This window comes from Plasmopara halstedii, assembly GCF_900000015.1.
Source record: "Plasmopara halstedii genome assembly, contig: Scaffold_816, whole genome shotgun sequence".
Classification (NCBI taxonomy): Eukaryota; Oomycota; class Peronosporomycetes; order Peronosporales; family Peronosporaceae; genus Plasmopara; species Plasmopara halstedii.
Window position 1 is genome coordinate 1,693,749 of NW_020187732.1, and position 25,808 is coordinate 1,719,556.

At 43.1% G+C, this 25,808-nt stretch overlaps 10 protein-coding genes across 10 annotated transcripts; 5 read left to right on the forward strand and 5 right to left on the reverse strand.

The window, feature by feature from the left end:
* Positions 1–571: 571 nt before the first annotated feature.
* On the reverse strand, positions 572–994 carry PHALS_14279 (uncharacterized protein; the record flags this gene model as incomplete). Its single annotated transcript, XM_024730061.1, has 1 exon — positions 572–994. One exon carries the CDS (start codon positions 992–994, stop codon positions 572–574), a length of 423 nt encoding a protein of 140 aa, XP_024580375.1.
* A 13,544-nt stretch (positions 995–14,538) lies between these two features.
* On the reverse strand, positions 14,539–14,871 carry PHALS_14280 (uncharacterized protein; the record flags this gene model as incomplete). The annotated part of the gene is made up of 1 exon (XM_024730062.1): positions 14,539–14,871. One exon carries the CDS (start codon positions 14,869–14,871, stop codon positions 14,539–14,541), a length of 333 nt encoding a protein of 110 aa, XP_024580376.1.
* Positions 14,872–16,673: 1,802 nt separating this feature from the next.
* On the reverse strand, positions 16,674–19,217 carry PHALS_14281 (Spliceosomal protein FBP11/Splicing factor PRP40; the record flags this gene model as incomplete). Its single annotated transcript, XM_024730063.1, has 1 exon — positions 16,674–19,217. The coding sequence occupies one exon, from the start codon at positions 19,215–19,217 to the stop codon at positions 16,674–16,676; it is 2,544 nt and encodes an 847-aa protein (XP_024580377.1).
* Positions 19,218–19,467: 250 nt separating this feature from the next.
* Positions 19,468–19,980, forward strand: PHALS_14282 (M-phase-specific PLK1-interacting protein-like; the record flags this gene model as incomplete). The annotated part of the gene is made up of 1 exon (XM_024730064.1): positions 19,468–19,980. One exon carries the CDS (start codon positions 19,468–19,470, stop codon positions 19,978–19,980), a length of 513 nt encoding a protein of 170 aa, XP_024580378.1.
* A 78-nt stretch (positions 19,981–20,058) lies between these two features.
* PHALS_14283 (uncharacterized protein) lies at positions 20,059–20,833 on the reverse strand (the record flags this gene model as incomplete). Its single annotated transcript, XM_024730065.1, has 4 exons — positions 20,059–20,299; positions 20,363–20,610; positions 20,672–20,710; positions 20,780–20,833. The coding sequence occupies 4 exons, from the start codon at positions 20,831–20,833 to the stop codon at positions 20,059–20,061; spliced, it is 582 nt and encodes a 193-aa protein (XP_024580379.1).
* A 388-nt stretch (positions 20,834–21,221) lies between these two features.
* Positions 21,222–21,710, forward strand: PHALS_14284 (uncharacterized protein; the record flags this gene model as incomplete). Its single annotated transcript, XM_024730066.1, has 1 exon — positions 21,222–21,710. One exon carries the CDS (start codon positions 21,222–21,224, stop codon positions 21,708–21,710), a length of 489 nt encoding a protein of 162 aa, XP_024580380.1.
* A 436-nt stretch (positions 21,711–22,146) lies between these two features.
* Positions 22,147–22,795, forward strand: PHALS_14285 (uncharacterized protein; the record flags this gene model as incomplete). The annotated part of the gene is made up of 3 exons (XM_024730067.1): positions 22,147–22,446; positions 22,507–22,653; positions 22,736–22,795. The coding sequence occupies 3 exons, from the start codon at positions 22,147–22,149 to the stop codon at positions 22,793–22,795; spliced, it is 507 nt and encodes a 168-aa protein (XP_024580381.1).
* A 251-nt stretch (positions 22,796–23,046) lies between these two features.
* PHALS_14286 (hypothetical protein L915_10086) lies at positions 23,047–24,019 on the reverse strand (the record flags this gene model as incomplete). Its single annotated transcript, XM_024730068.1, has 5 exons — positions 23,047–23,219; positions 23,289–23,377; positions 23,448–23,530; positions 23,605–23,811; positions 23,876–24,019. The coding sequence occupies 5 exons, from the start codon at positions 24,017–24,019 to the stop codon at positions 23,047–23,049; spliced, it is 696 nt and encodes a 231-aa protein (XP_024580382.1).
* Positions 24,020–24,328: 309 nt separating this feature from the next.
* PHALS_14287 (uncharacterized protein) lies at positions 24,329–25,114 on the forward strand (the record flags this gene model as incomplete). The annotated part of the gene is made up of 3 exons (XM_024730069.1): positions 24,329–24,617; positions 24,680–24,766; positions 24,834–25,114. 3 exons carry the CDS (start codon positions 24,329–24,331, stop codon positions 25,112–25,114), a joined length of 657 nt encoding a protein of 218 aa, XP_024580383.1.
* A 169-nt stretch (positions 25,115–25,283) lies between these two features.
* Positions 25,284–25,736, forward strand: PHALS_14288 (nucleoside diphosphate kinase 2; the record flags this gene model as incomplete). The annotated part of the gene is made up of 1 exon (XM_024730071.1): positions 25,284–25,736. One exon carries the CDS (start codon positions 25,284–25,286, stop codon positions 25,734–25,736), a length of 453 nt encoding a protein of 150 aa, XP_024580384.1.
* Positions 25,737–25,808: the final 72 nt, after the last annotated feature.

Below are 25,808 nucleotides of genomic sequence, written 5' to 3' on the forward strand. Positions count from 1 at the left end.
TATTTATGCACTTATTTAGCGATAATAAGGTCAGAATTTTGGCTAGCACAGTAAGTTTCCAACTTGAAATGATAAAAAATTGAGGTATCGTGCAGACGTGTAACTCTATACTGAAACGAATTTGATACGTGAAGTTAAAGTATCCATCACAATGTTTACGCCGATTATTTGCGGTTACAGTCTTGTAAAGCGTCTCATACGCAAAAATAATAGTTTTTAAGACGCTATCGCAGTCACGACGAAATGTGCGGACAGTAACTGCTGATCTATCAACACCGCAGAAAAATACCCTATCAGGCGGTCCAACAAACAAGAATATCTATCGAAAAAGAATCCTCGTGATGCAAATGTTAGACTCATTTAATTCTATAGAGTTTCGGGATGGATAGAGCTGGCTAGATTTTAAATCAGCTTGTCGTCAATTGCCCTTTGGATCTTAACATTATTTGGTTAGATAACTTTAGAACAAACTTTTGATCAAAATATGTACCAATGTATTGGAATGGAAAGTTAAACAACTCTGACATAGCAAGTTTACTGAAACTGATCATATTGTTCCAATGATAGAAGTTTAATCTTCAATACGTTCGCGAAGAGCTCTGCCATAGGAATCATCGCACTTCTTGTTCGGCTTGCAAACAGCAAGTGGTGGGCACGGGGCTCGGATGCATTGCACTTGTTCAACGACGCAAGTGGTGCCCTCGATGCAGAGTGTGACGGCACAGGGGTTAAAGCAAAGCTGTTCATGGCTGACCGCGTCGATCTGGCACACCTCGTTCGTGGGACATACTTTCGTACACACCGGTTCAGAAGGATAACCTTTTATCGGGACACACGTAGGTACAGGGTCACAAGGCGCAGTGATGCACTGAACTGTTTTCAGTTCGCACGTCTCGCCCTTGGCACATGCAAGGTTGCACGCTGTGCCATCTTGATTGGCTTCAATTGTAGCAGAAAACGCCACTATTAGCGATGCAAATGCAGCAAGACGCATCTTCAGAGGATATTTTGCTTTTGGATTTTGAGGCTTTGAAGAAGATTGGAAAGTGAAAAGGTGGAGGCTACGGAAGAGGTGCAGGTTTAACACCCTATGTCAACGAAAAGCTTTAACGTTTTTGAATTTTAGCTCTGACCAATCAACTTCCTTTGCAATTTCTAGGTATTTTTTTATGGGTTTATTACAAAAGGTGATACAAATAGAAAAATATTCGCGAGATGTGATACAATTGTGTTTTAAACACTAAAATACAAGACGTGGTAAAATTACCGAGTGTAGCCAGTCTTGGTTCACCGTTACATTGAAGGCGTGAAGCTACATGATGTGGTAATCTGCTTGTGAATCATGAAGGACAAATGATCCACTCCATTTTTTGCTGCATGTGCCTGAAAGATAGACTCCTTCCCCGTACTTTTTATAACAATGGTGTTTAAAACACAATTGTATCTCTCAAGCCAGAAGCCACAACCCATGTAAGATATTTAAGTCCCTTTTTGCTTACGACTGTAAGATGTTCACCTCGTAATATTGATCTCTTCCGCTGCGTACTCAGGGCAGCTTCAAATTGCGGCACCTTTAAAATCTCCCAGACTACCGACACAATGCAATCTGTACTCGCGATTAACATAACTTACTCTTTTCTCAGGCGCAGAGATTATGTTCCACCTAAATTCATCTATGGAGACCGACATACTACCGCGAAATCTTGATACACTCTGGATCAGCAATAAATTAGCTTTGATATATGCTTGTGGTTGCATCGATAATCTCTATGGCATAATGTTTCAGACATCCACATGCTCAGAAATTCTTAAATACTGTATGAAAGCGCCTTGACACACAACATTCAAAACAATGCACTTCTACTGTACTGGAGAGAATCTCGACTTAACATCAGGAGAAAGGTGTCAAGAATCCCAAAAATAATTACAGGTCGGAGTAGTCGGGTGACTTTATAATTTTCCACGATAAGCGTAGAATGTCTATTTAATTGTGTTGATGTGTTGGTCAAACAATATTCTTTGCCAGCTTTACTTGAAACCAATGAAACTGTCGCCTGCAAGCTACACGGTATGGAGTGATCGCAGGTGTCTTTGCGAGGAATGGAGTAATACGTGTAGTTAATTCAAGGATGTAAAAGCACAAATCTCAATCTCGAAAGGCCTTAATGATCCTCGATAGATTATTATATGAGATGGTCAACAGATCAATTGGTGTTGGTGTTGCTGTACGTTTTTACCGATATACAAGCTGCAATTATGTTATCCGTTCCCGCAGATCAATCTCGAGACGAATCGTCGTATTTCTATTGTTAAACTTGTTAAGTGCAAGCAGTGGGGAGAAGTTGATAAAGATGAGAAAACACGACTCACAATGAAACGATAAGCAAAAAGTGAGAATGGATAACTTCGTTTATTATTAATTATATAAACAAGCTAAGAGAGACTGCCTACAGGATAGAAACCTTTCCAGCACGATCCGAAATTTTTTGTCGTTGTTGCAAATTAAAGCATGGGCTTCAAACCATATCAAACTGCGAGACAATGTCGATCAATTGTGTCATAGTTAGGCTGTAATTAGTATTTTGTGACCTCCAAATTCTCAGATTCCAAAGTCGTATGGAGGAGGCTTCTGTTTGCCCTTCATCCAGTTCATGCTTTTTGCTTTTCGCCAAAGCTTGACCAGTTGTACCCAACGGTTGCTAATCACTGCTGTGTGATCTAAGCCGTGAATCATATTTGGATTGAATGCAACAAGGAATCGTGCTATATGACCATTGGTTGCGTCAGCCCTGTGCGCATTCTCAATCAAATCAGTATTGTCGGGATTCTTAGTCGAGGAAACGCAGTACCATGTGGATGCAATGACCACCAGAAGGATCGAGATAACGCGCATGTTTTGATAAATCCTTTAGAATGAGCAGAACACAAGAAGGTGGGGTGATTTAAACCAAAAAAAATCCCGAATGAGCGTGTAACAAGTTAAGTGTAGAGCTAAGTAGACTGAACGAGCATATGCTCCATTTTAACGTTACTACGGACTTGGTCCTAAACAAGCATAGTCAAGACAATAACTAGATCTTACGATCTACAATCAAACGATCGAATTGTCACGCCAGGTTGTTCAATGCACATAATTTGAAAGTATTTTTTTGATAGCGTCACTACGGTGTATGTACGAGAATATGGTCGGAACGTACCGTATTTTGTTTAAAGTTTAATGGGGCGATGGCGCTTAAAGCAGATCCCCGAATGTTCAAATTACAAACAGGCCACAAACTATCAAGAGGTATATTATTTCATGTAAAAGAAGCACTAACCATAGAATTGTTGAGATCACGCTGTTCAATATCGTTGAATGACGATGTTGCGAATATATGTCTATCCTAAAAGTATCCGTATTGTATTTAATTTTTATAGAGAACGAATTAGCCTAGTGGTTAATTGGATCCACTTTCATGATTGAGATTTTACAGTTTCATTCATAAAATTTAATTATGCTGGCAGCAATGTGCAGTAACAGCACTAAGTAATCTGTGACACTAGTAGGGGATAATAGGTTGGTGAGAAACAAGGTTAAGGTTTAGCCACGGTCAATTATAGTCAATGATGCGGCATCTAACGAATGAACAAACACTTTGATTATCATGTCAAAAATGCTCCACATTCTACACATTTTTGGTTATTGTTAGAATCAGAGCACTCGTCTGAATATTTACGAGCATATGGACGTTGGAAACATTAAACTGCCAAGCAAGAGTACGAAAATCGGTCGAACCCTAAAGGAAATTTCAATGATGCAACGAAAATACGGCTATCTGAGGTTAGGCAATATCAAAATCACGAACATGTTACAGTAGTGAGCAAGAAGGAACGTCAACATACCCACATAGCTTAAGGGTTTGCAAAGAGTACATACAATCTGCTACGGTCTTCTCCACCAGCAAATTTTTTCGACAAGATTTATGTGGTCTTTTTTATCTTGGCATCTTTATAAAATTGTTTATTCGATTTGATATCGTATAATTCGGGCCTTCATTTATGTCGAGAGCGATTACTAGTTGCTTCACTAGGTCATTTGTGCAGCGTTGCCAATGTGACCTTTAGAGCGCCACGTTATTGAGCATTAATTTCGTGCTCGTTCTCAACAGAACGCAATCGTCGCCATTCTTGTCGATACTTATATAGCTAAGAACTATGGAAGAAGCATCAAATTCTGCATGGCGACCTTGTGAGAAACGTACGAGATAACATTTCGATTTTTTTCATGTAACACTGATATATACGGACTTTATTAAAATGACCACAATTTCTTAGGCTGTAACTATTAAAATAGAATAATTTTTATCGAACTTCGTCTTGAAGGAAGACTTCTGGAGTATATTTTACTGCAGCAAGAGAACAAATAAATATAAAGTGCATTTGTAGTAGTCACGCGCAATCCGTTGTCCTAGATTTAAAAGCAAAACAGACTTTTTTCTTGTATATGTGTTGAGCCTAATAGAAACTAAAAAAATATCGTAGGTTGACAGCTTGTCGGTAAACAAGTCATCGTTTTCGTCATCACTCGCCCATAAAGTCAGGATCTATATCGACGAGGCGCTTCGCATTTACTTTTGATCGATTTGATTTATAAGTCGAGGTTGGCTTGACTCATATCTGTTCATCAGATTAATTACATCTCAGTCCACACAATGGATGAGCTGAAAGTAACGGGCAATGAACTTGCCGGATTGCGTCCGCTACTGACTTTTGACAAAGTCTTTCACGAAGCTCGAGACCTACATGTGATCGAGAAGCTTTTTAGTATACCGAAAGAGCAAGCAATTTTTGACCGCTAAAACGCCGAATAATTAAACTTAATCCTTCGGAGGATTTGAGCCCTCGTGTAGCCTCCCCACCCTAAGTACTAGACTGATCTTAGATCATCTCCTATACTAAGATTATACAATATTTATTCATTTAAGAGAGACATATAGCCGCAATATAGTTCGACAGCATTGAGCGGCATAATCACAACAAGACAAAGGTAAACACGTGATCGTAGTAACATCCTTAATAAAATTTGTCATCAACATGACGCATACATGATCACAAATGCAAATTTCCATCCATACAATGTTTACTTTACATATTGAGTTATTCATATTGAGTGATCAAATATCACTCATGGCTCCCCACCATTACCAATCGTTTTCAACAATATTGAGCGACGTAATCGTAATCGAAACAATGCAACAATCGAAGGCTTATTATTTTTCTACATAAATTTGTATGTTTGTTAGTGCCTAAGACGCTCTTTCCAATTTCTCCATAAGGGGCTCTGCACTTAGTAATGGGATTTGTTTTCAGCGCTTATTGGTACCCCGCTACTCCGTATAACATAATATTGTACGTTCCAACCATAACGACATTGTCACTATAATTACTTAAATAATCTCGTGTCTCTATTTAATCATTTGATTGTGAATCGTCGTTTATTATCCAGTCTGTGCTTGTTTCAGACCAAGTTGGTAGTAACATCAAAATTGAGCAATGCTTATTCAGTCTACACTTTATATGCTCAATCGAGAATTTGCTTGGCATAAATCATCCTACTCTCTTGTGTTCGGCTCGTCCTGAGTGATTTATCCTAACATGCGCGCTATCTTGATCCTTCTGGTGGTCATTGCATCCACATGCTACTGCGTTTCCCCGACTAAGATTCCCAACGAAATGGATATGATTGAGGACGCGCCCAGGGCTGACGCAACCAATGTCATATAGCACGATCCCTTCTTACTATTAATCCGAATGCAATCCATGGTATATCTGACGCGCCGATGGTAAGCCGACATGTGACACGAGCGATCAAGATATTTCGAAAGGCAAGAAGCATAAAGAACATGATGAACCGCAATCGAAAGCCTCCTCCATACGACTTGGGAATTTGAGAAATTGGAGTTCCGCCTCAGTTACAGCCTACCTATGACAATTAGATCGACTTTTTCTCGCAGTTAGAAATGGTTTCAAGTCCTCGCTTTAATTTGCAGCAGCGACAATGTCTCGGTTCCTGCTGGAAACGTTCCCAACCTGTAGGTGGCAATTTCTATTATTTCTTTCGTATAATGGATAAAAAGAGAATTCGAAATTATATTCCTAAGCTTTGCTTATCTTTTCGTTGTGCGCCGTGTAGTATCTGTTTTTCATGAGTCTGAAATCGTAAGCAGCATCTCTTTATTTCGTAATATACATCAAGTTGGTCGTGTATAGACTTGATACAAACTTACTTTTGAGCTCCCTCTTACTGAAGTTCGAGTCTACTGCTTGTAATAAGAAAAACTAGTCGTTATATTGTTATCTACATTGAATTTAATTATGTTGGTAACAACGTGCAGTCACAGCACTAAAAAATCTGTGACTCTTATACTGGATAATAGACAGCATCATGATACCATTTGTGAAAAACAATTGAGGTCTGGCCACCACCATTGATAGTCGATGACGAAGGATCTATAAACTAAACAAACACTTATTATCATGTCAAGTCCAAATGCTTTCTCCTGTACACACTTCGGTTACTGTTGGTGTCGAAGCAATTTTTTAGTCGTCAATATGTATATTCACGAGCACACGAATATCAAACTATAAGCAAAAGGAACTGCCTATTCGTACTCAGCGCCAAGTAAAAGAGCACGGAAGGCTGTCGAACACTACAGGAAACTTCGATGATGCAACAAAAGTAGCAGCTCGTTTGGGGTTAGTACGTGATGAGAAGTATCGACATTACGACATGAACATGTTACAGTAGTGAACAAAAAGGAACGTCAACTAATCCAAGATTTTGTAGAGAGTACAATCTGCAACGGTAGATGGACTTATTTCTTGCATTGCTGTGAGTACGTGCTGAGCCTAGTAGAAACTAAACAATTGCCGTCTGTGGACAGACAAATCATCTCTTTCTTCATCACTCGCCCATAAATTAAACGACGCGCTTCTCTAGTGCTAAACATTTTACTTTTGATTATTAAAAGCAAGGTTGGTTGACTCATATTCGTTCATAAGCTCATATTGCGCTCAAAAGAAATCAACACTTAAAGAATGGAGACAAGTGCGTAGTAACAAGAATTCATTACTGCTGTATCACGCATTTGTAATAATAATTATCTTACTACTAGTCGTCTCTATGGAGTCGCAAGTTCTGTCACTATTCGTAGAATGAGGGCTCATGATAAGCTCACACTATTCATGCTCCTAACATGTTCCCTCTCTGTAGGCGTAGTCGGTCGCATATAGCACGAAGGATGGGAGTAATCTTTGTTTTGGTGAACACCAGCTTATTGATTCTAGTCTTTACTAGCGTTTTGCCAAATATAGGTTTGAATTCGAGAAAAAAATATTAGATTTTTCTTAGAAGCTGTTGCCTGATGGCACGATTTTACACATTTTGTGAGTCTAATTCATTTGAACAGAAACTTTTGAATCTGCAAGATCTTTCACTGTCCACAATCTCGTTGCCGTATCTCACCAACAATCAGAAATATCCAAAAGAGATTAATGAGTAGCGTTTTGAGATTTACAATCGCAATTCAATAAGCTCAATTCAAGTAAGACGGAATAGCTTCACGAGAAAAGATATACCTGCAAGATGCTCGAGCTTAAATCCGCTGTTTTGATGTTGCTTTCGTTAACTCTTTCACTCAAATTTGAATTAAAAATTCCTAAAGCCTTACTTCGCCTTGGCCAAGCAAGCTGGTATTCTGGTCTGCGTGATAACGCATCAGCCAAAACATTCTGCTGTCCTGGCTTATACTTCTCTTGATGGAATATTCTGCATAGAATGAAAGCCAAGTGGCCATCCTCTGCGAGATGTGAGGCGAATGAGTCGCAGTGCGTAATGTCGCATGATCTGTGTCGATCACAAATGGCTTTTAGCCAAGCAGGTGTACCTTCAACTTGACAAGTGCATACTTCATCGCAAGTTTTTACTTGTCGTGAACTAGGTAGTTCCTCCTCGCAGCCTTATGCTGGCGAGATTCGAACGCGATCACCTTATCTCGCCCCTCGGCGTCTGCTTGTAGCAGTGCACACCCGATGGTGAAGTCCGAAGCGTCACAGACGACACTAAAAGAATGATCGGGGTCTGGCAACGCCAGTATCGGTGCAAGAAGAAACGCCGACTCCTAGGAAGGATATTCTCCAGGACAATATTGTTGGATATACAAAGCACAGTGCACTCGACTTGGTCGGTGGATATTACCAATTGCTTATTAGATTGAGTGATATTCCTCTGACAGTGGTGAGTACTCTAAACGGGATGTTCTGGAAGTGGCTGGTGATGCCCCAAGGGCTGTCAAATGCACCAGCAACTTTTAATCGTCTTGTGACGCAATTGTTTAGGCCTCACCGGGCGTATGCACAGACATACCTCAGCGACAAATTCGTCCACAGTCGTGCGGGGCACCGGAGGACAGATGTGGAAAATCACATCGTTCATTTGAGAGCGGTGCTCGAGTGCGTGAACACGAAAAAGCTGTATGCTGGTGCAGACAAGTGTATCTTCGGCGCTAAGAACCCCTATTTTGGATGCTTCATTGAGCAGCGTGGCCTTGGAGCGGTTCCCACTAAGGTCATGGCCATTGTGGACTGGCCGGTTCTAAAGAACCAAAAGACTTGCGAAAGTGGCTTTGCATCGCCGACTTCTTGCACAGGTATAGCGCAAATTATGCGGAAATGGCACGGTCATTGTCTTAGAAGGGCTTAAAAAACGAAAGTTTTATTAGTGAAAATTTTCTAAACCAAATGATGTTTCTTTATTAAAAAAATAATCAATAATAAAAAATATTATTATTATTGATCCACAAACATCACATACATATTTTTTGAAAGGTTGAGGAATGGTGTTGGAACATCGAGCATCGGGAGGCTTTTGGCAGGGTCTTCTTCCTGCACCAATACTGGCGTTGTCAGACCCCGATCGTCCATTCAGTGTCGTATGTGACGCTTCGGACTTTGCCATCGGGTGTGCACTGCTACAAGAAGACACCCAAAGGCGAGATCGGGTGACCGCATTCAAATCTCGCCAGCTTAAGGCTGCAGAGCCGAAACTGGGTAGAAGAACTACCCAGTTTAGGATGTATGCACTTGTCAAGAGCAGAGTTCACTTGCTCAGCTCCAAGCCGTTCGTGATTTACACAGATCATGCGTCACTACGCACTGCGACTCATTCGCCTTAGGATGGCCAGGTGGCTCTACTTCTTCGCAGAATATATCTTCGAGGTGAGGTATTACAGTAGTCAGGAAAGCAGAATGCTTTGGTTGATGCTTTGTCACGTAAACCGAAATATAAGTGTGCTCATGTCACGACGGTGACGTCGTCAGTGACGGATTTGATCCGCGCCACACACGCGGGTAACGCTGTGTAGCGCTGCTGCAGGCTCTCGAAGCAAGGAGTTGGAAATCGGACAAGAAATTGTCGGCGCGTTTGCGCGCACGATTACACCGATATTTGTTGAGTAATGGGTTGCTGCATTATAGCACCGATTTGACGGATATGCCACGAATTGTGGCTCCTCATCATGAAGATTTAAATTACTGTATCCTCTATGAGGCTAAGGACACCCCGCTCAGTGGTTATCTCGGTCTTGAGAGGACATACATTTCTGTGAGTTGCCACTATTTGTTGCCCAAGCTGTACAAATGACGAGCACATATGTGCGCATGTGTGAGACGTGTCAAAGGGCGAAGTCCTCTCCAAATGCGGTGGCGACGCTCGCCAGTTTGCCAGTACCCTACAGGTGTTGGCAGTCCACGACTTTGGGCTTTGTGTTTGGCCTGCCGAAGGACTCGGCGGGCAACACGGGTGCGGTGGTCTTTGGGCTTGTTTGAACAGGATGACTTATCTTGCAGCAGTGCCAGACACCATCGATGGTGTGGATACTGCGACGCCGTTTGTCGATCGTGTCTTTTGGCAACATAGACTCCCGGAGTCAATTGTCTCTAACAGAGACCCACGCTTCACTGGGGAGTTTAGGTCTACAATCTTCAGGGTGCTGGGCACCAAGTTGACTATGTCAACAGCGGACCATCCGCAGACCGATGGTCAAACTGAGCAAGATGTTCTTCGCAACGCTGAGACGCCGAAGCGCTGGAGTATCATGCTGCCATTTGTGGAGCTTGTTCTGAACAATGCAGTGCATTCATCTACCGGCTACACGCCGTTCTACGAGAACGGGCTCATCCATCCTCGCGTCCCGCTGACGCCACCATCCCATGGCTCATGGCTTGGTGTGGGCGGAATATCCGAACGGCTAGCTTATGTCAGTCCCCTCACTGTCCGTAAAAAAGTCGATAATTTCCTGTCTACCAGACTGAGTGTCCTACGACATGTTTGCGATGCGATGACCGAAAGGCAAGACATCCAGAAAGAATATGCAGATGGAAGAAGCAGAAGAAATGTGGAAAAGATTGAGGTCGAGGACCTGGTTTACTGAATGCCGAAACCCTTTTTAGACATGCAATCTCTACTGTCTTTTAGAGTGTCCACGGTTCAGAGGTCGTTGCCAAGCGAGGCCTTCCGTATACGCTATAAACCTTCCGAAAATGATGCGCACCCACTGGTTGCTAAAACCGTACCGGAAACTGGCTCAAGTGAATCGGAAGCGTTGCCGCCGGGCGGCGCCCAAAGGCGTCTGGCACACCAGAAGCTAATCCAGTTTGGAGTGCAACGATCGTCGTTTACAACGGCACCAGTCGCTCCACCGTCGCACGCAGTGACGCATTCATCTACGCGACAGCCAGGAGCAGCTCCGACAGAGCGCGATAGTCCTTAATGTGGGGCAGTCGGTGCACAAAGTATTCCAGGCTCTCGAAATCTTCCGTGCGGCGGTATACGACCTCGGAATGATGCTCAGTGGAGCACCAATGGCGACGGACCTTGTACTCAAGAGCTCGAAGCACATCGCGAGTAACCGGACGGCGATCGCCCCATTTGTCATCCTTCGCCGCCGACTTTCTCGACAAGAACGGTGGCGTTCGCTACCACGTGGAACGCCTTGTGGGTTGACGTCGTCGGCAGGGTCAAATTCAAAATCTTGTGAAGCGGTGGGGATTTCTGAACTGCGAGAGCTCGTGGGAGTTTGAGGTGCCACTTCGGCAAGACTACCCACATGTCGTAGATGCTTATGATCAGAAGGATCATGACATTTCGCATCGTCGTGCGCACCGCTCTTCTCAGCAGAAGCCCGAGAGGTCGGAGGGTCATGAGCTGAGCTCAAGCTATGGTCCTGATCCGATGTGGCCGTAGAGTCACCCGTGCGTGAAACTACAGAGCTCGCGGGAGCGTTATGGATTATTCCATATGTCGCAGGTCGACGATACGCAGGAAGTTGGCATTGCGCCTTGACTTTGGCAACCTCAAATCTTGGATGGTGCTCAACACCCACGTTCAATTCCTTGTGGCTCCGCTGTAATTAGGGCAGGGAGAAAATTTACCGGTGCCGCTGCACCCATCGCTCAAAGAGCTCATCATGATCTGCAGCGGTTTCACCAGGAGAGAGCACCACAGGAATAGTCCGTATTGCGGGTACAAGAACGCCTCCTCTTTGAACGCAAAGTCGAGCGCAGTACCTATCCATTGGGATTTCTTGAGGTACCAAGAAGAGAGCTCGGAGAGCTTTCCGCTGGACAATTTCAGCTTGTGTAGCGGCTGGGGGGGCATACTACGTCGACGCCTAATGATCGAGCGATCGCGTCTTTCGATTCTGTAGCGGGATCCGCCGAGCAGAAGCCGTATTCCACACGAGGGTCTAAGACTGAACGTGAATACGAGCCCAGGAGAGCCACCCTGTGGGCAGCCTCTAATTGCTGCTCCTGTGCCTCGTCGGGGTGATCGGAAATAGTCACTTTACCCGGAAGTAGAGAGTCGGGAAACGGACAAGGTTACCGCAAGGTTTGAGCAGGGCTCACGTCGCGCCGGTGGCGCACCTCACCCTCCACTTTTTCCCTTTCTGGGAAAGAAGTATCCGACTCGTAGTCGACTTCCTTCAGATCCTCTACAAGGAAATTCATCGCCCGTGGCGGGCGCGGTATGCGGCGCCTGGTTGCCGATGGCTTGTGATGTGCCTCCCATGAAGTCGCGGACGTACTGTCTGGAGTTGCACCGCGTGCAGGGGACGAAGAAGGGCTCTGCCCGCGAGCGCTTTCGAAGCCAGCAAGGCTGAGTGTTTTTCGTGTCATAGGCACAAGGTTCTGAGCAGAGAATGCGTGAAGAAGGACCTGAGGACGTCAAGGTGTCTTATACCTGTGAGCATCGTACGAGGCGGCAGTCAAGTACGAATTATGGGTATTCGCAATTTTAATGGGGTAGAGTTTAACGAAGTCACACGTCACCGTGTATACAGGCGTGGGCCACACAAGATCGTGCGACCACACAGTGGTATCACTCACCATAACAAAACGCCACTACGTGGCGGAAATGCCGGTAGTTATGCATCATAATTAGGTTTTGTTACTCAATAAGGAGAACCTATAGATTTAGATATAGGCAGCGCTGTCGCAAATAAAACAAAAGAAATGCAGTTTGTATTTTGAATGGAAGAGTGTATTTGCCTTGGGTTAAGGTTTTGGATACTCTTGGAGTTAGCGGATTGCGATTCGCTACACTCATACTGGTTCTATTGTAGAACGTAAGGTCGGTGATCTTAGCTTATCTTCCTCTAAGGAAAGAGCTGCGGCAGCCTCGCTGAAGTAGCTGTAAACATTACCGCTATACCCGTGACGTCATCTACGCATATTCAGCGGTGTATCTCAACAAATTTCTTTTGGATATTTTTGATTGTTGGTGAGGTACGCAACGAGTCGTAAAAGTGAAAGATCTCGCAGAATTGCTTTGTATTTGTGAAAATGTGTCATTAGGCAACAGCTTCAGGATTTCTTATCAAAATACATCTTCGAATAATTTTTATGTTTTAGCAAAACGCTAATAAAGACTAAAAGCGTTCACCAAATGCTCCCATCCTTTGTGCTAAATGCGACCGGGCTACACCTACAGAAAGTGAACATTTTGCAGTTAGCTTTTCGAGAGCCCTCATCTTACGAAAAGTCACAGAATTTACTAGAGTCGACTACTAGTAAGTTAATAATTATTACGAATGCGAGATACAGCAGTAATGAATTCTATAAGTTTTGGTTTCTTTTGAGCACAACATAACCTTATGAACAGATATGAGCTCACTTTTAGCGATCGAAAGTAAATGTTTGGCGTTTAGCGCTTCGTTAATTTTATGGGCGGGTGATGAATAAAAACAATAACTTGTTCACCAACAGCTGTCCACAGACGATAATATCTTAGTTTCTACTAGGCTCAGTACATACTCAGAGCACTACAAGAAATAAGTCCGTCAGGCTTTGCATAAAATCTCGGACAACAGTTTGCGCGTGACTACTTGTATCATCTCCATTTGCTCTTGATGCTTCATCTGTTTTTCTTAACTATTTAAATATTGACAAGAACGGCGACGATTGCGTACTGTTGGAATTGAGCACGATATTAATGCTCAATCATGTGGCGCTTTAAGCGTCGCATGGGCAACGCTGCACAAACGACCTCATGAAGATACAATCGCTCTCGACGATGTGCAAAATAAACGAAGACCCAAAATATACGACGAAGAAATCTTCATTGCGAATAAACAGTTGAATGAAGATGTAAAGACAGAAGACCATATAAATCCTGCCGAAAATACTTGCTGGTGAGGAAGACCGTTGCAAATTTACAAAACTTTTAGCTTTATGAGTTAGTTGACGTTCTTTCTTGCTTACTGATGTAACATGTTCAGAACGCAATATTGATATTTCACGCTACGAGCTAACCTCAAATAGCTTGCATTATTGAAATTTCCCTTAGGATACGACCACAAATTCGTACTTTTCCGCTTGGCGCTGAGATCGAATAGCTGTGCTTTTTGCTGATAATTGAATCTATCATCTGCTTATAGTTCATGTTTCGAGCATCGTTCACACTCAAATAAATCGACGACTACTAATACCAGCAGTAACCGAAAATGTGGACTGGATAAAGAATTAGGACTTGAACCTGATGATCAACTATCAATGCCGGCGGCCAAACCTTCAACTTGTTTCTCACAAGCAATAGCGTTATACTGTCAATTGTCCACAATAAGCAGCGTCACATATTACTTAGTACTGTTACTGCACCAACATGACTAGATTCGTTTTATAGATGACACTATAAAGTCAACCTGTCAGAATTTGTCTTATTACAAGCAGTAAACGCGAAGAGTGAGTTCAAAAGCGAGTTTGTATGGTTGATTACGAAAAAAAAAGAGATGCTGCCCAGTGAATTCAAACTCATGTATTAAGATGCTACACGACTCACAATGAAAGGATGAGCAAAAATTAGATTCACTTTGTATTTATTATATGTAAAAGCTAATAGAGATTACCACATGCAGTTTCGAAACGTTCTCAGCTGTCGTTGCTGCAAATAAAAGTGAGGACCTTTAATCGTATCTAACCGCTAGAAATAGTCGAGCTTTTTTGTCATGAGAGAGGCGAAATTTTTTCGATCTCTTCTAAGTACTCATCCTTAAACATTGACGTTGGTCGCTTTTTCCAGCCCTTCAACCATTTGAAGCTTTTAAAGTCTCTCCACAGCTTTATTGCTTTTGGCAATCGTTTGTTCGCCTTGATCTCGTTGTCTATAAGAGACGTAGGAATTGGCTTGGCCGAAGTAAGGAATCGTGCGTTATGATCATTGTTTGCGTCAGCACTGTACGCGTCCTCAATCATATCCATATTGTTGGGATTCTTAGTCGGGGAAACGCAGTAACATGTGGATGCAATGACCATCAGAAGGATCGAGATAACATGCATGTTTGAATGATACTTGAGGACGAGCAGAACACAAGAGGGTGGGGTGGGGTGATTTGTACCAAGCCGATTCTCGAATGAGCATGTAACAAGTCAAGTGTTGTGCTGAGTAGTTTGACAAGCATTTGCTCAATTTGATGGGTTCTACGGACTTGGTCCAGATGCCGATTGGATTGTCACACCAGATATTTCAATCTGAATTGTTGCGATACTGTCGCTGGGTACTTGCTTGAGACGTCATAAGAATTGCATTATGGTTGGGAACGTACCGTTTTCTGTTAGACGGGGTAGCGCGGCACCTGAACGTGCTTAAAACAGATCCGAATGTCCCCTTAAGCTGAAAATTTGGAGAAAAGTTCTGGGCAAGCAGGCCACAATCTGTTTTGATGCATTCTACTTTATGTGAAAGTAGTTATTAGCTCTCGTTTTTGTAGCATGCGCCACCAAATTGTTCGTGTGCCAAGTGCAGACTCTTTTAAGCACGACTTCGCATTTGTGCTCTGTCTCGAAAAAAAAAGCGGGTCAGCTAAACCGGAGACTTTGAGAAATGCTCAAGTTCCAAATTTGTGATAGCTACAACATGATTGTTAATTTCAGGCTGTGAATACCGCCAATTAAAAATTTTGGCACTGTCCTCACTATCCGATGAAGTGATGGTGAGTATCATCTTGTCATACCATGTCACTGTAGTCAAGAAAGCGTCTCAATAACTTGATGATTATCGGTGAGTTACTGCAGTTACGGCACACACGGCGGAATTGACGAAGTTTCAAGTTGGGATCGGTTGGATCCATGTTCGATATTCCACGTCTAATTGAGCACGTTCATAAGAACTATTGGAATTATCTACGAGCAGAGAGTCATTGTTAAAAACATTCAAGTTTCTCAGAAAGCAATCACGCAAGATCGACTATTGTTACCGCTAAGCATTACACTATCATTCAATGTAATAGTTGGATGATCTAAAGCCGGTTAATGCACGAGATAGAAGAGAGCAATTGCTAGCAAAAGTTGACTTGCATGTGTGAGAGCAGAAAAGTATGATGCTTCTAGCTGACATAAGGATGGCGTACGAGTCTGAATTCCGGTCAGTTTACGTTGCTGCTCCCCCACAATCGTCACAGGAAGCTAAGTGTCTTTGCTATCTTCTTGGTCTTCAATCTAAGCCCACAGGCCCGGGCTGAAAATCCCACGTTGCTCTCATCATGTAGTGTAGGAGGGTGCTGCATAGGGTTGCCGTGCAGTTTATACAGAGAAAAATTTGACTCAGAGCCACGTAAACAAACGCACAGATGCAGGATTCGTACACTTTACCTAGCAGTGGATTTTAGAGCACAAGCTGTTATCTAATTCTTTTCGTGACATCTGTTCGAGTTTCCCATTCGTTTTACCGGATGTCATTCTAAAATGCCAATATCACTCTACTTGCGGCTGGCAGACCTCTCCATGACAAAGTCTATCATCGTCACCAACACTTCGAGACCTTGGAATGTTCACAATTAAGTGCAATGTGATGTTCGTACAGATATACAATATTGTATGCAATGTGATACAATTGTATCAAAAGTGCAAAGTTTGTCAAGCGGCTCAAACATCTCACGATAGATCTTCTGATGGCTGCGTAATATGAAACGGATATTCGACGCATCAGGACAAACTGATGGTGGAGATAAGATCGTAAAAACAACTTTTATAGTAGTAAAAGTATAGTCTGAAGCACTCGCCATACAGTATCCAAAACCCGATATTGTGATGCTGAACATTATCCACGCCATATTGGTCTGTTCTTGTCTACTTGTCCTGTTCTATGTTTCACCTTCCTCCACTTCTTCGCCCTCTTCTAATTCGTCATCGCCCAGATCGTCCTTGCCCTGTACTTGCATCTTTAATCGAGCCTGCCGAATAATCTCCTCTGCTCTAGCAGCTTCTTCGGCCTCCGACAGCGGTTTTGATGGTGTTCGAAGCGGTGATAGTAGCGTCTCCGTACCCAAGTCATCAATAGGCTTGATAGTTAAATCAGAAGGTAACCCACTGAAACGATCACGAGATCGGGAGTGAGAATGAGTTCGTCGAGAACTACGTCGAGACTTGGATCGAGACCGCGAAGCAGACAGCGACGCGTGACTACGACGGCGTTTTCTTGATGATCGACGGCTTCGACGTTTTTTGTGACTTTTATCTTCCTCGTGTTCATCAGCAGTAGAAGACCGATGACGAGAGCGACGAAATTGATCGTCTTCCTCCTCTTCGTGACTCTCCTTGCGACTTCGCTTGCGTCGTTTGTCTTTTTTGTCGCCTTCTCTCCTGCTATCTTCTTTCGCCATAGCAACCCACATGTCGTAAACTTGACGAACAAATGCTGGGTAAACCACTTTGTCGTTATTGGGCTGTGTCTTGATAGCAGTCTCAAGTGCTACAATTATTTCCTTTGAATCGAGTGTGGATACCTCATTTGTCTTTGCAATCTCTTTCGATGTCATCATTTCTTCTTCCCCTTCTTCAGGTGCATTCGTGTCAGTCGCTTTACTCACTCCAGCACTTAGCGCATCGATGTATGCGGCAAATGTAGTGGCTTCCGTTACTCGTAACACTGGCTCATTTCGATCTAAGCAAGTACGAATCACAGCTGCTACAGGTTCAATTGCACGACGAAGTCGGCGAACATTCTTGTCAAAGATCCGTCGTTGCGTCTTCCAATGTAAATGGTCAATGTCTTGGTCCTTCTCATTATCAGAAATGCTATCTTCATTCTTTCCATCTTTCGTCATCTGTTCACTTGCCTCCTTTAAGTATTCAGCGGCAAACTCGTCCCATGTGCTTCCAGACGTCAATTCCCCACTCCCTGCCATTTGTTTCAATTGACTACTAAGCTCACGTTCTAATCGTTCCGTGCGCTCAGCACGCTCTACTCGTTCACGCTTTCGTTTCGCACGTTCAATCTCTCGACGTTCACGTACAAACTTTTCCGTCCAGTCGTACACATCATGTCGATCAATATTTCGAAGCACATCTTCACTAATTTTGTCCCTACCATCCGCCGACTTAACTTCTTCTAATATTTCTAACACACGGCGCTTTGATTCACCATCCAATCTCTTCGATGAACGGTTTTCAAAATCCAATTCCTTGGCTTCCATGCGTTGTTGCAAGAGCGCTAGAAATTCTAACTTCAGGACCTCTCGTTGTTTCGCCAGACGTGCTTTCTGGTTTCGCTCCAAGTCTTGCATAAAAGTTGTGAAAAGTTGTTGCTTCTCACGTGCTTCATCAATTGCAGTCCATCGTGGATCTTTCCGCATGGCATAAAAATCGTTGCTTTCATTCACCTCTTCCCAAGAAAGTTGTCGTCGACGTGAAGGTGCTAAGCTCGTTTCAAATAGTCCAAGAAGTTCAATAAATTCTTCTCGAGCTTTCTTTCCCAATCGCCGCTTTTCAATTGTCAAACGATTCTTGGCTTGGGTACAATACTCGGCATATGCTTGTTTCTTTTCGCCTACCGTTTGCAAGGCAAACTTCCAGCGAGAATCATTTTGCATTGACGTATCTTTGCCAATCATACGCAGAGCATCACTCCATTTTAACGTAGGAGCAATCTGTTTCTCTTCTAAAAATTGTTTGAATGCAGCAAGACGCTCCGCTCGGGGCATATCTGTAAACTCCGCAGCTTGTTGTTGTTCTTGTATTTCCTTGCGTTTCTGACGTGCCTGAGCTTGTGCTTCTGCTTGTGCTTCCTGTTGTTGCTTTTCGTCTTCGTCTTTTTCTTCCTCTTGCTTTTCAATTTGCTTGATTGTTTGTATTGGCGTTGACGTCTGAACGTGTGTATTCACAGAAGACATTGTCTGAAGTGTTTCACTAGTCATTTTAGCGACTTCTTCGCGAGCTTTTTGCATCCGTAACTCTTCAGGTTGGTCCCACACTGTTTCTTTTGTAATTGTGTTGAAATAGTATGACGCTCCTGTGGCTTCGTCTTTGTATTCTCTCCATGTACATGTCTCGGGGTCCGACGTTGGCATTTCGTATGTACTTACGCCAGTAGTAGCATTATAATAAAATAAAGCGCCTTGTGGTGTTCTTGATTCCTGCCATCCAAGCGGTAGAACAGTAGTAGGAGTAGCAGGTGACATTGTTGGAGCCAACATTGAGACGAGATTGAGATTCAGTGGCGGTCGAGGACCGAGAAATGTTGGCGAAGGTCCACGAAATGCAAAGGGAGGTGGCGGAGTTTGAGCAGCAAATGGTGGACGAAATGGAGGCATAATACCGCGTGGAAACGCTGGTGGAGGGCCGCGGAATGCTGGTGCATTGCCACGCGGGAACGCTGCGCTGTTGGACGGCGGACCGTAGTGGCTCATAATCGAGAGAGGTAGCGAACCGCAAGCACTAAGTTACACAGGACAATACAGCACACTTCAACAAGTCTGTCGTGAAGGTGCAAGAGTGATGGTTTACTCTAGAATGATGGATGGTGCGACGGTCTCTAGAGCGGGGAACGTAGGGGTACTTACTTTGTAAGCAGGTCTCGCTGGAATCTCTTATGTAGTAAGTGTGGTGTACACTATATTATACGAAGGTTTTATGCTATGAACCAAAAGTCAAGTGAATATGCACCCGGCGCCTCCTCCACCTAGTGCAATCCAGTGTGAGTCTTCACTACCGATGCCACCGCAATTGCAACAAATGATGCATCAGATGCAAAAGCGTCAGCCAAAGTTCCAGCAGCATGTGCCAGCGTTTGAAATATCTGGAGATCACCGTGGTGGACGAGGACGCACGAGGGGACACAGAGGTATCCAGCAGCAGAAATGTAGAACAAATCGCGATGATAGGTATCATCAGACGCAGTATAAACGAAAAAAAAGACCGAATGAGGTCGTACATGATGCTTTGAAGTTCTTTATGCCGTCGTTTTTAGAGGATCCGTGGAAGGAGCTCGAGACTAGCGAATGGAGCAATGTAAAGGATGAAGCTGCCGTCAAGACAGAGTATACAGGAGCACAACATAGAGAGGAGATGCGTGTACAAGAAATACAACATTCTGGCAGGAAGGACGGACCAGGGCGAGTGTTATTCCAGCCTTCGTTTCTTGAAGATCCATGGATGCACTTGGTGCAGTGATTTCAGCATAATTTACTTAATATGACTTGATAAATTACACCTCTACGATAAAGTGCAGGATATGTTCTTGACAAAAACTTAAAAAACTGAAGGCGAAGCATCATATATAGGTTCACGTCGAGAAAAGGTGATGAAGTTGGCCTTGTGCACACGAGAATTCAGGTCCTTAGTGATTTGTGCAGGCTCAATGCTAGCAAGAGCAAGCAGCATTATATATGTCACACAGCTGTAGACTAGTCGTGGGAATACATTTAAGTTTGCCACGGAAGTCGGACAGCTCACAATTTGATCGAGTTGATATCCCATTGGATTGAAAGGACTAATGTATCGGAACGCATAAGTTAACATCGAAGAGAAGATGAGCTTAATAATAGCATCTCACCACAAAATTGGAGTTGAGCAACAAACGCTAAGTGACAAATGGAAAGCCGAAAAGATGAATGAAGCCAAGGTAAGGCTTGTGATACTTTTGTGGAGAGAGGATGTCACTAACATGCGATGCACGAAGGCACTTGATGCTCGCGAAAATGTACATGCATAGTATAGAAGTAGCAATGCTGTTAGCAGCTGGGGGACTGTCGTCAATAATGGCTTCAGCGACATATGATGAAGCAGTCCTTGAATTTCGGTCTGGGATTCCAATATCAAGTGTTAGCTTTGACTATTCTTTAAGCATGACGTGTAAACGCACATCCGTGGCGGCAAACCACTGACAGAAGCCGAATCCGCCCTAACCAACACACATAATCACAATTATTAGCTTGATTTTATTCTTTTCAACTAGCTCAAGCACCATTACAAGAGCACTGCAACCCAAAAAAAGTGGATATAGTCGGAGATATAACTCAACCATGAATTATCTTGCAAAAGTCAAAATGTCTGTCTCGTATAAGAATTTGATTCTATCACCGGTGTTTCTACATGATATTTACTCATACCGATAAACACTCAATAAAAATTCTGCAAAGTGACACATCTACTATTGAAATTGACTTGATCTACCAATTTCTTTCTTCGTAGAATATTTACTTATTTGACCTACCCTTGAGTTATCGCATTATCTTATTAAGTGAATATATTGCATACATTATGCTCACACTATTGCCCACAATTGTCGTCACGCATGTCAGTAAAATATTGCAGTGCAAGTACGAATACCGGTAGAGCTGGTTTAGCTCCTAATTTTCAGCCAATAATTATTAGACACAGACTAGCTCTCCACTATAACCATACACTAAACTATGGGTCGGGCTCGGAAGCGTACGGTGGACATGATCCGTCTGGTAAAGGGATTGTGTCGTAACGGTGGAATGCACCGTCCATCATGGGTTTCAATGGTAGACCGTTTTCCACCACCTCCGATACCGCGTCATGATCGCGATACGGTGCCGGTTATTAAGTTTCCACAGGACCGACTAGCGGAGCTTTATATGAGACAGCGTGATGGCGTAGTCGACGACCAAACCGCTTACGAATTTGCTGATGAGCAGCTAACGCTAATTGAGCAAGGCATTTCTGAAAAGGATGCGTACAATTTGCTTATCGAAAAGTATGACCAGGTGGAAAGCCATCGCTTTCTCGATAAGTTTTCCAAGATGCGTGGTATCGAATTTGCTGACCCTGCCGAGTACGACGATATCGAAAAGGGATGGGTCGAGGCCGAAAGTCGTGCGATTAAGGAAGCCATGCGTCTTGAACATGAGGAACGTGAGGCACTTCGGAAGATGTAGACAAATAAATAAAGACCATGACATTGTTAATGTGTTCAAATGTAAGTCACACAAAATAAGAGATTTATTGTATAATGTTGGGTTATAAGGTTACGCAATATTTGACTGAAACGAGATTGCAGGTACATAACGAATTATGTAACGATAGGTGTCATTAAGTAACGATAATCTATTAAATCCCTAGAAAGAAATTTACAAGCGTTATTAAGGCAAATGTACTGTACGACCTTTTCTTTTTCCAGGCAACGCCAGGGACTGTGTTGCGATCTTGCTTTGATGACACGAGAAGTGACATGAGCATAATAAGACCACATATGATCCAATCACAATCCTCTATTTATTATCTCTTATGATTTATGACCAATCATCACAATTGTCCTTACAGCACAGAAGCAAAGCATTTATCTATTATTTAAAAAGCTCAACTAACAGTGCAATGTCAGAGCACAAGTCGGCTCGCGAGTACGATCCACTCTATCCGCGTAGTTATGCAGCATCATCCACAACTTCTACATCTACTGCACCTCGTTGCTATGGTGGATTTGAGCAGCAGAAGCGCAAATGGGCATCCACTGCACGTCGATCAGAGCGTATTCGCGTAATTGCTGGATTGCAAATGCTACTTGGGTTGCTAGCATCCGGCAATTACTTGTGTCTATCCAACATTTTTATGTTTATTGTGGGTATTGTTGGTCTGCTAGCTGTGCGCTCGGAACGTATGAGCTGGACGATCGTGGTACGTTCTCTATAGTAAATTCGCTTTGGTTGAGGATCTTTAAGTTGACTTTCTTTACAGTACTTGCTCTTGAGTGCCATGGAATTTGCACGTATCGTGATGCTGACACCTCATTTGTACGAGAGATTTGAGATTCCTGAAAACAACTTTACGCACTATGAGTGTTTTCAAGTTGGTGTACTCGTGCTAGAGGAAGTATTTTTAGTGGTACGTAACTGAAAAGCTCTAATAATTGTTTGTATGATTTTGCTGTATCACTGATGCTGTGAATGGACTTATGCTTTTGCAGCCAGCAGCATTTTTCGTTTGCATAGCTGCTGCAGCGTCCGTTGCTAATCCATTATGGTGATCGACAAATCCTTTGGATTCTGTTGAAATCAATTTATGATCAGAGAAAGATGAGACCACAACATTGCAAAGACATTAAACAACTCGAGACTGTGCTCCAAACTCTATTTACCCCAGATATAATTCAGATTTGATTGAAGTGCGTTATGGGTATAGGCTGGAAAGTAGTCTCTTATTGTCGGGCGATCGTGTCTCAACTTATTTTAAAATGTTAAGCGGCAATGTTCGTCTTTAAAATTTTGTGTAATATCCTTATATGAGGTCGATTGTTCCTGCTCGAACGTGCTCCTGAACACTTCGATAACGCAGTACGTAGCGATCTGCTGACGTCACTTGCACAAAATCGCCGCCTTTATCATCGCATTGTACTCCACCTGCTTCTTTGCCTTGGCAAAACACAAAATTGTCGAGATTCGGCTTGGAAACTGCAAAAATCATTCGTTTTAAGAAAACGAGAGTACTCATGTCAGTATGAAACGCGATTTGATACTAACCCATGCCTTCAGCTGTAAGGGTGCGATTTTCATTTGAAAACTTGTCAAGAGCCAGATTGTTAACATGAGATTCATAAAGCATTGCAAATCTAATCAAAAGACATTAAATTAGGATATAAATGTTTCACGTCATTCAAAAGCAAATGAACAATTTCTTACTGCTGAGCAAAGTCCCGTTCTTTCACTGACAGTCGCTGAATCAGCTCTTCATCTTCAAGAATGTGAAAAACAAAGTTTTCAATCTACAGCTTATGTCATCATCCTCAAATTTAGCACAAATGAAGACCAGTATGTTAAAGAATTACATTGGCGGCACCTTGCGTAGACGTGTGCGGAGGTACGATGAGACTATATAACGCAATCGGTCGATTTCCATCTGGTATAGCTTATTGACAAATGATGTCTCTTCTGTACGCTGTGCACGATCTTCATTTACTGAATCAACGTATTCCTGTTGATTCCGGATCTGTTCCACCATTTCAGTCACCATTTCATCGTCGTATGGCAAGATCTCTGGAGCATTCTATTAATCATCAAAAGCGAGTGATGACAAAACACACAATCACATACAAAAGCAAAAAACGCACGAGCTCATTCACCCAAAGTATACGCATACGCTGAACATCCTCGTTAAGATTTTCTTGATCAAATTCGGGCTGTGAAGACGTCTCCATGTAGTCTTTGCCACTTGGTCGTGATTTACCGGTATTGATTAAAAACCAGTAGAGCATGTCGGTATGAGAAAGGCACGGCAACAACCTCCAGAGCTGCTTGACGACTGCTCTTTCTCAATGTGAAATGTTGAAGAGCTACGTTTGTTTCGACATTCTAAAGATTTAAAACTTAAGAGATACTCAACGAAAAAAAGCGTGCACGATATTGATGGGTGCTGTCAATTGCTGCGCACAGACTCCATCAGATGGTAAATGAGGTCAATGCATTTCATTGTGGGTTCCTCATGCATTTCTTGTGGTGTAGTAGATGTATGGAAAAGAAGCAATCGATTTCGAACGCTTAGTAGAAATGAGGCAAAGGTGTTGATGCCAATTTACGACTACGAGCCATCACTATCGTTCGATCACGGAGACTGTGCGTCAAGCAATGATGATGGTATGATAGAGTGCTATCCAGATACCCCGCAATCAAAATTAAGTGGTCGAGAGCTTGAAGACAAGGCAGTGGTGGTCGTTTCAACCGACGGCAGTGTCGACATTCAGAATGATCAAAAGTTAGAGAAGGTACTTCCGACTTTAAACGACGAAGAGTTCGATGATTTGTCGCCTGAGGCTCGAGCTTTGCTCCCTGCTCCAAACTCCTGCCCTCGATCGGGTTAGTCTTTATTCCTATACGTAATAAAATTTAGAGTTTAACGTGGTATATGATGTCAACAGGTATTAATCTGCGTCGGCAGTCACCAACTTTTGGCAGTAGTAAATCTCATGAATCAGAGCTACGTCGCACCAAGTCGCTCTATAAAGGTTCAGTCGTGCATTGCACTTTCTTGCGTCATTTTCATTTACAAATACTTGATTGTTCTTTGATTAGTTGACACTCAACCACGTCTCGATGACTATCTCTGCGCATGCAAATACTGTCCACGTGCCATGACGATACAACGTGCGTTTCAACTCTACGGCTTTGCTTTAGATCATCCACAAAGTGAAGCACTGTTACGTGTACTGCGTGCTTGTGCAAATTACGATGAGACTATTATGGAAGTGGATCCATTGCTGGTGTTACATGCCGAGAAAATGCTAGAAGAGCTCGGTTTTGATGAAAATCAAACCTTTCGTCTTCTCGTCGCTTCGCACTTTCAGCGACCATAAAGCAACATAAGACAAGAATTAAATTTCAAGAGTCCCCATCCCTAGATTAAAACAAAATCTAATAATTTTTTGATTCGCTAAAATCTTCCAATTCTGCCACCATCAATAGCTCCCTTCCTTCATCATTTTCCAAAGATTTCTCTCCTACGAATATCCTCATCAATTCATCATGGCTCGTGAACGTACTTATATTATGGTAAAGCCAGATGGCGTCCAGCGTCATCTCGTGGGCGAAATTATCAAGCGTTTTGAGACCAAGGGTTACAAGCTCGTAGCCCTCAAACTCGCTCGCCCGTCAATAGATCACTTGGAAGCACACTACGCCGATCTTGCTGGTCGTCCCTTCTTTCCGTCTCTCATTGCATACATGAGCTCAGGGCCTGTGGCTTGCATGGTCTGGGAAGGTAACAATGTGGTTCTTGAGGGCCGTAAAATGCTCGGTGCCACCAAGCCGTCTGAGTCGGCGCTGGGCACGATCCGTGGTGACTTTTGTGTTGACGTGGGTCGCAACGTTTGTCATGGCTCGGACTCGGTTGATTCAGCCAACAAGGAAATCAGTCTTTGGTTCCCAGAGGGTCTTGTCGAATGGTCCTCCAACGATGACGAGTGGGTGTACGAATAGGTAGCTGTTCTCGTCACACAAAAAGAAGCAGCGACTAGTTCAAGATCTCAGGCTGCTTTCACTACAATCTTC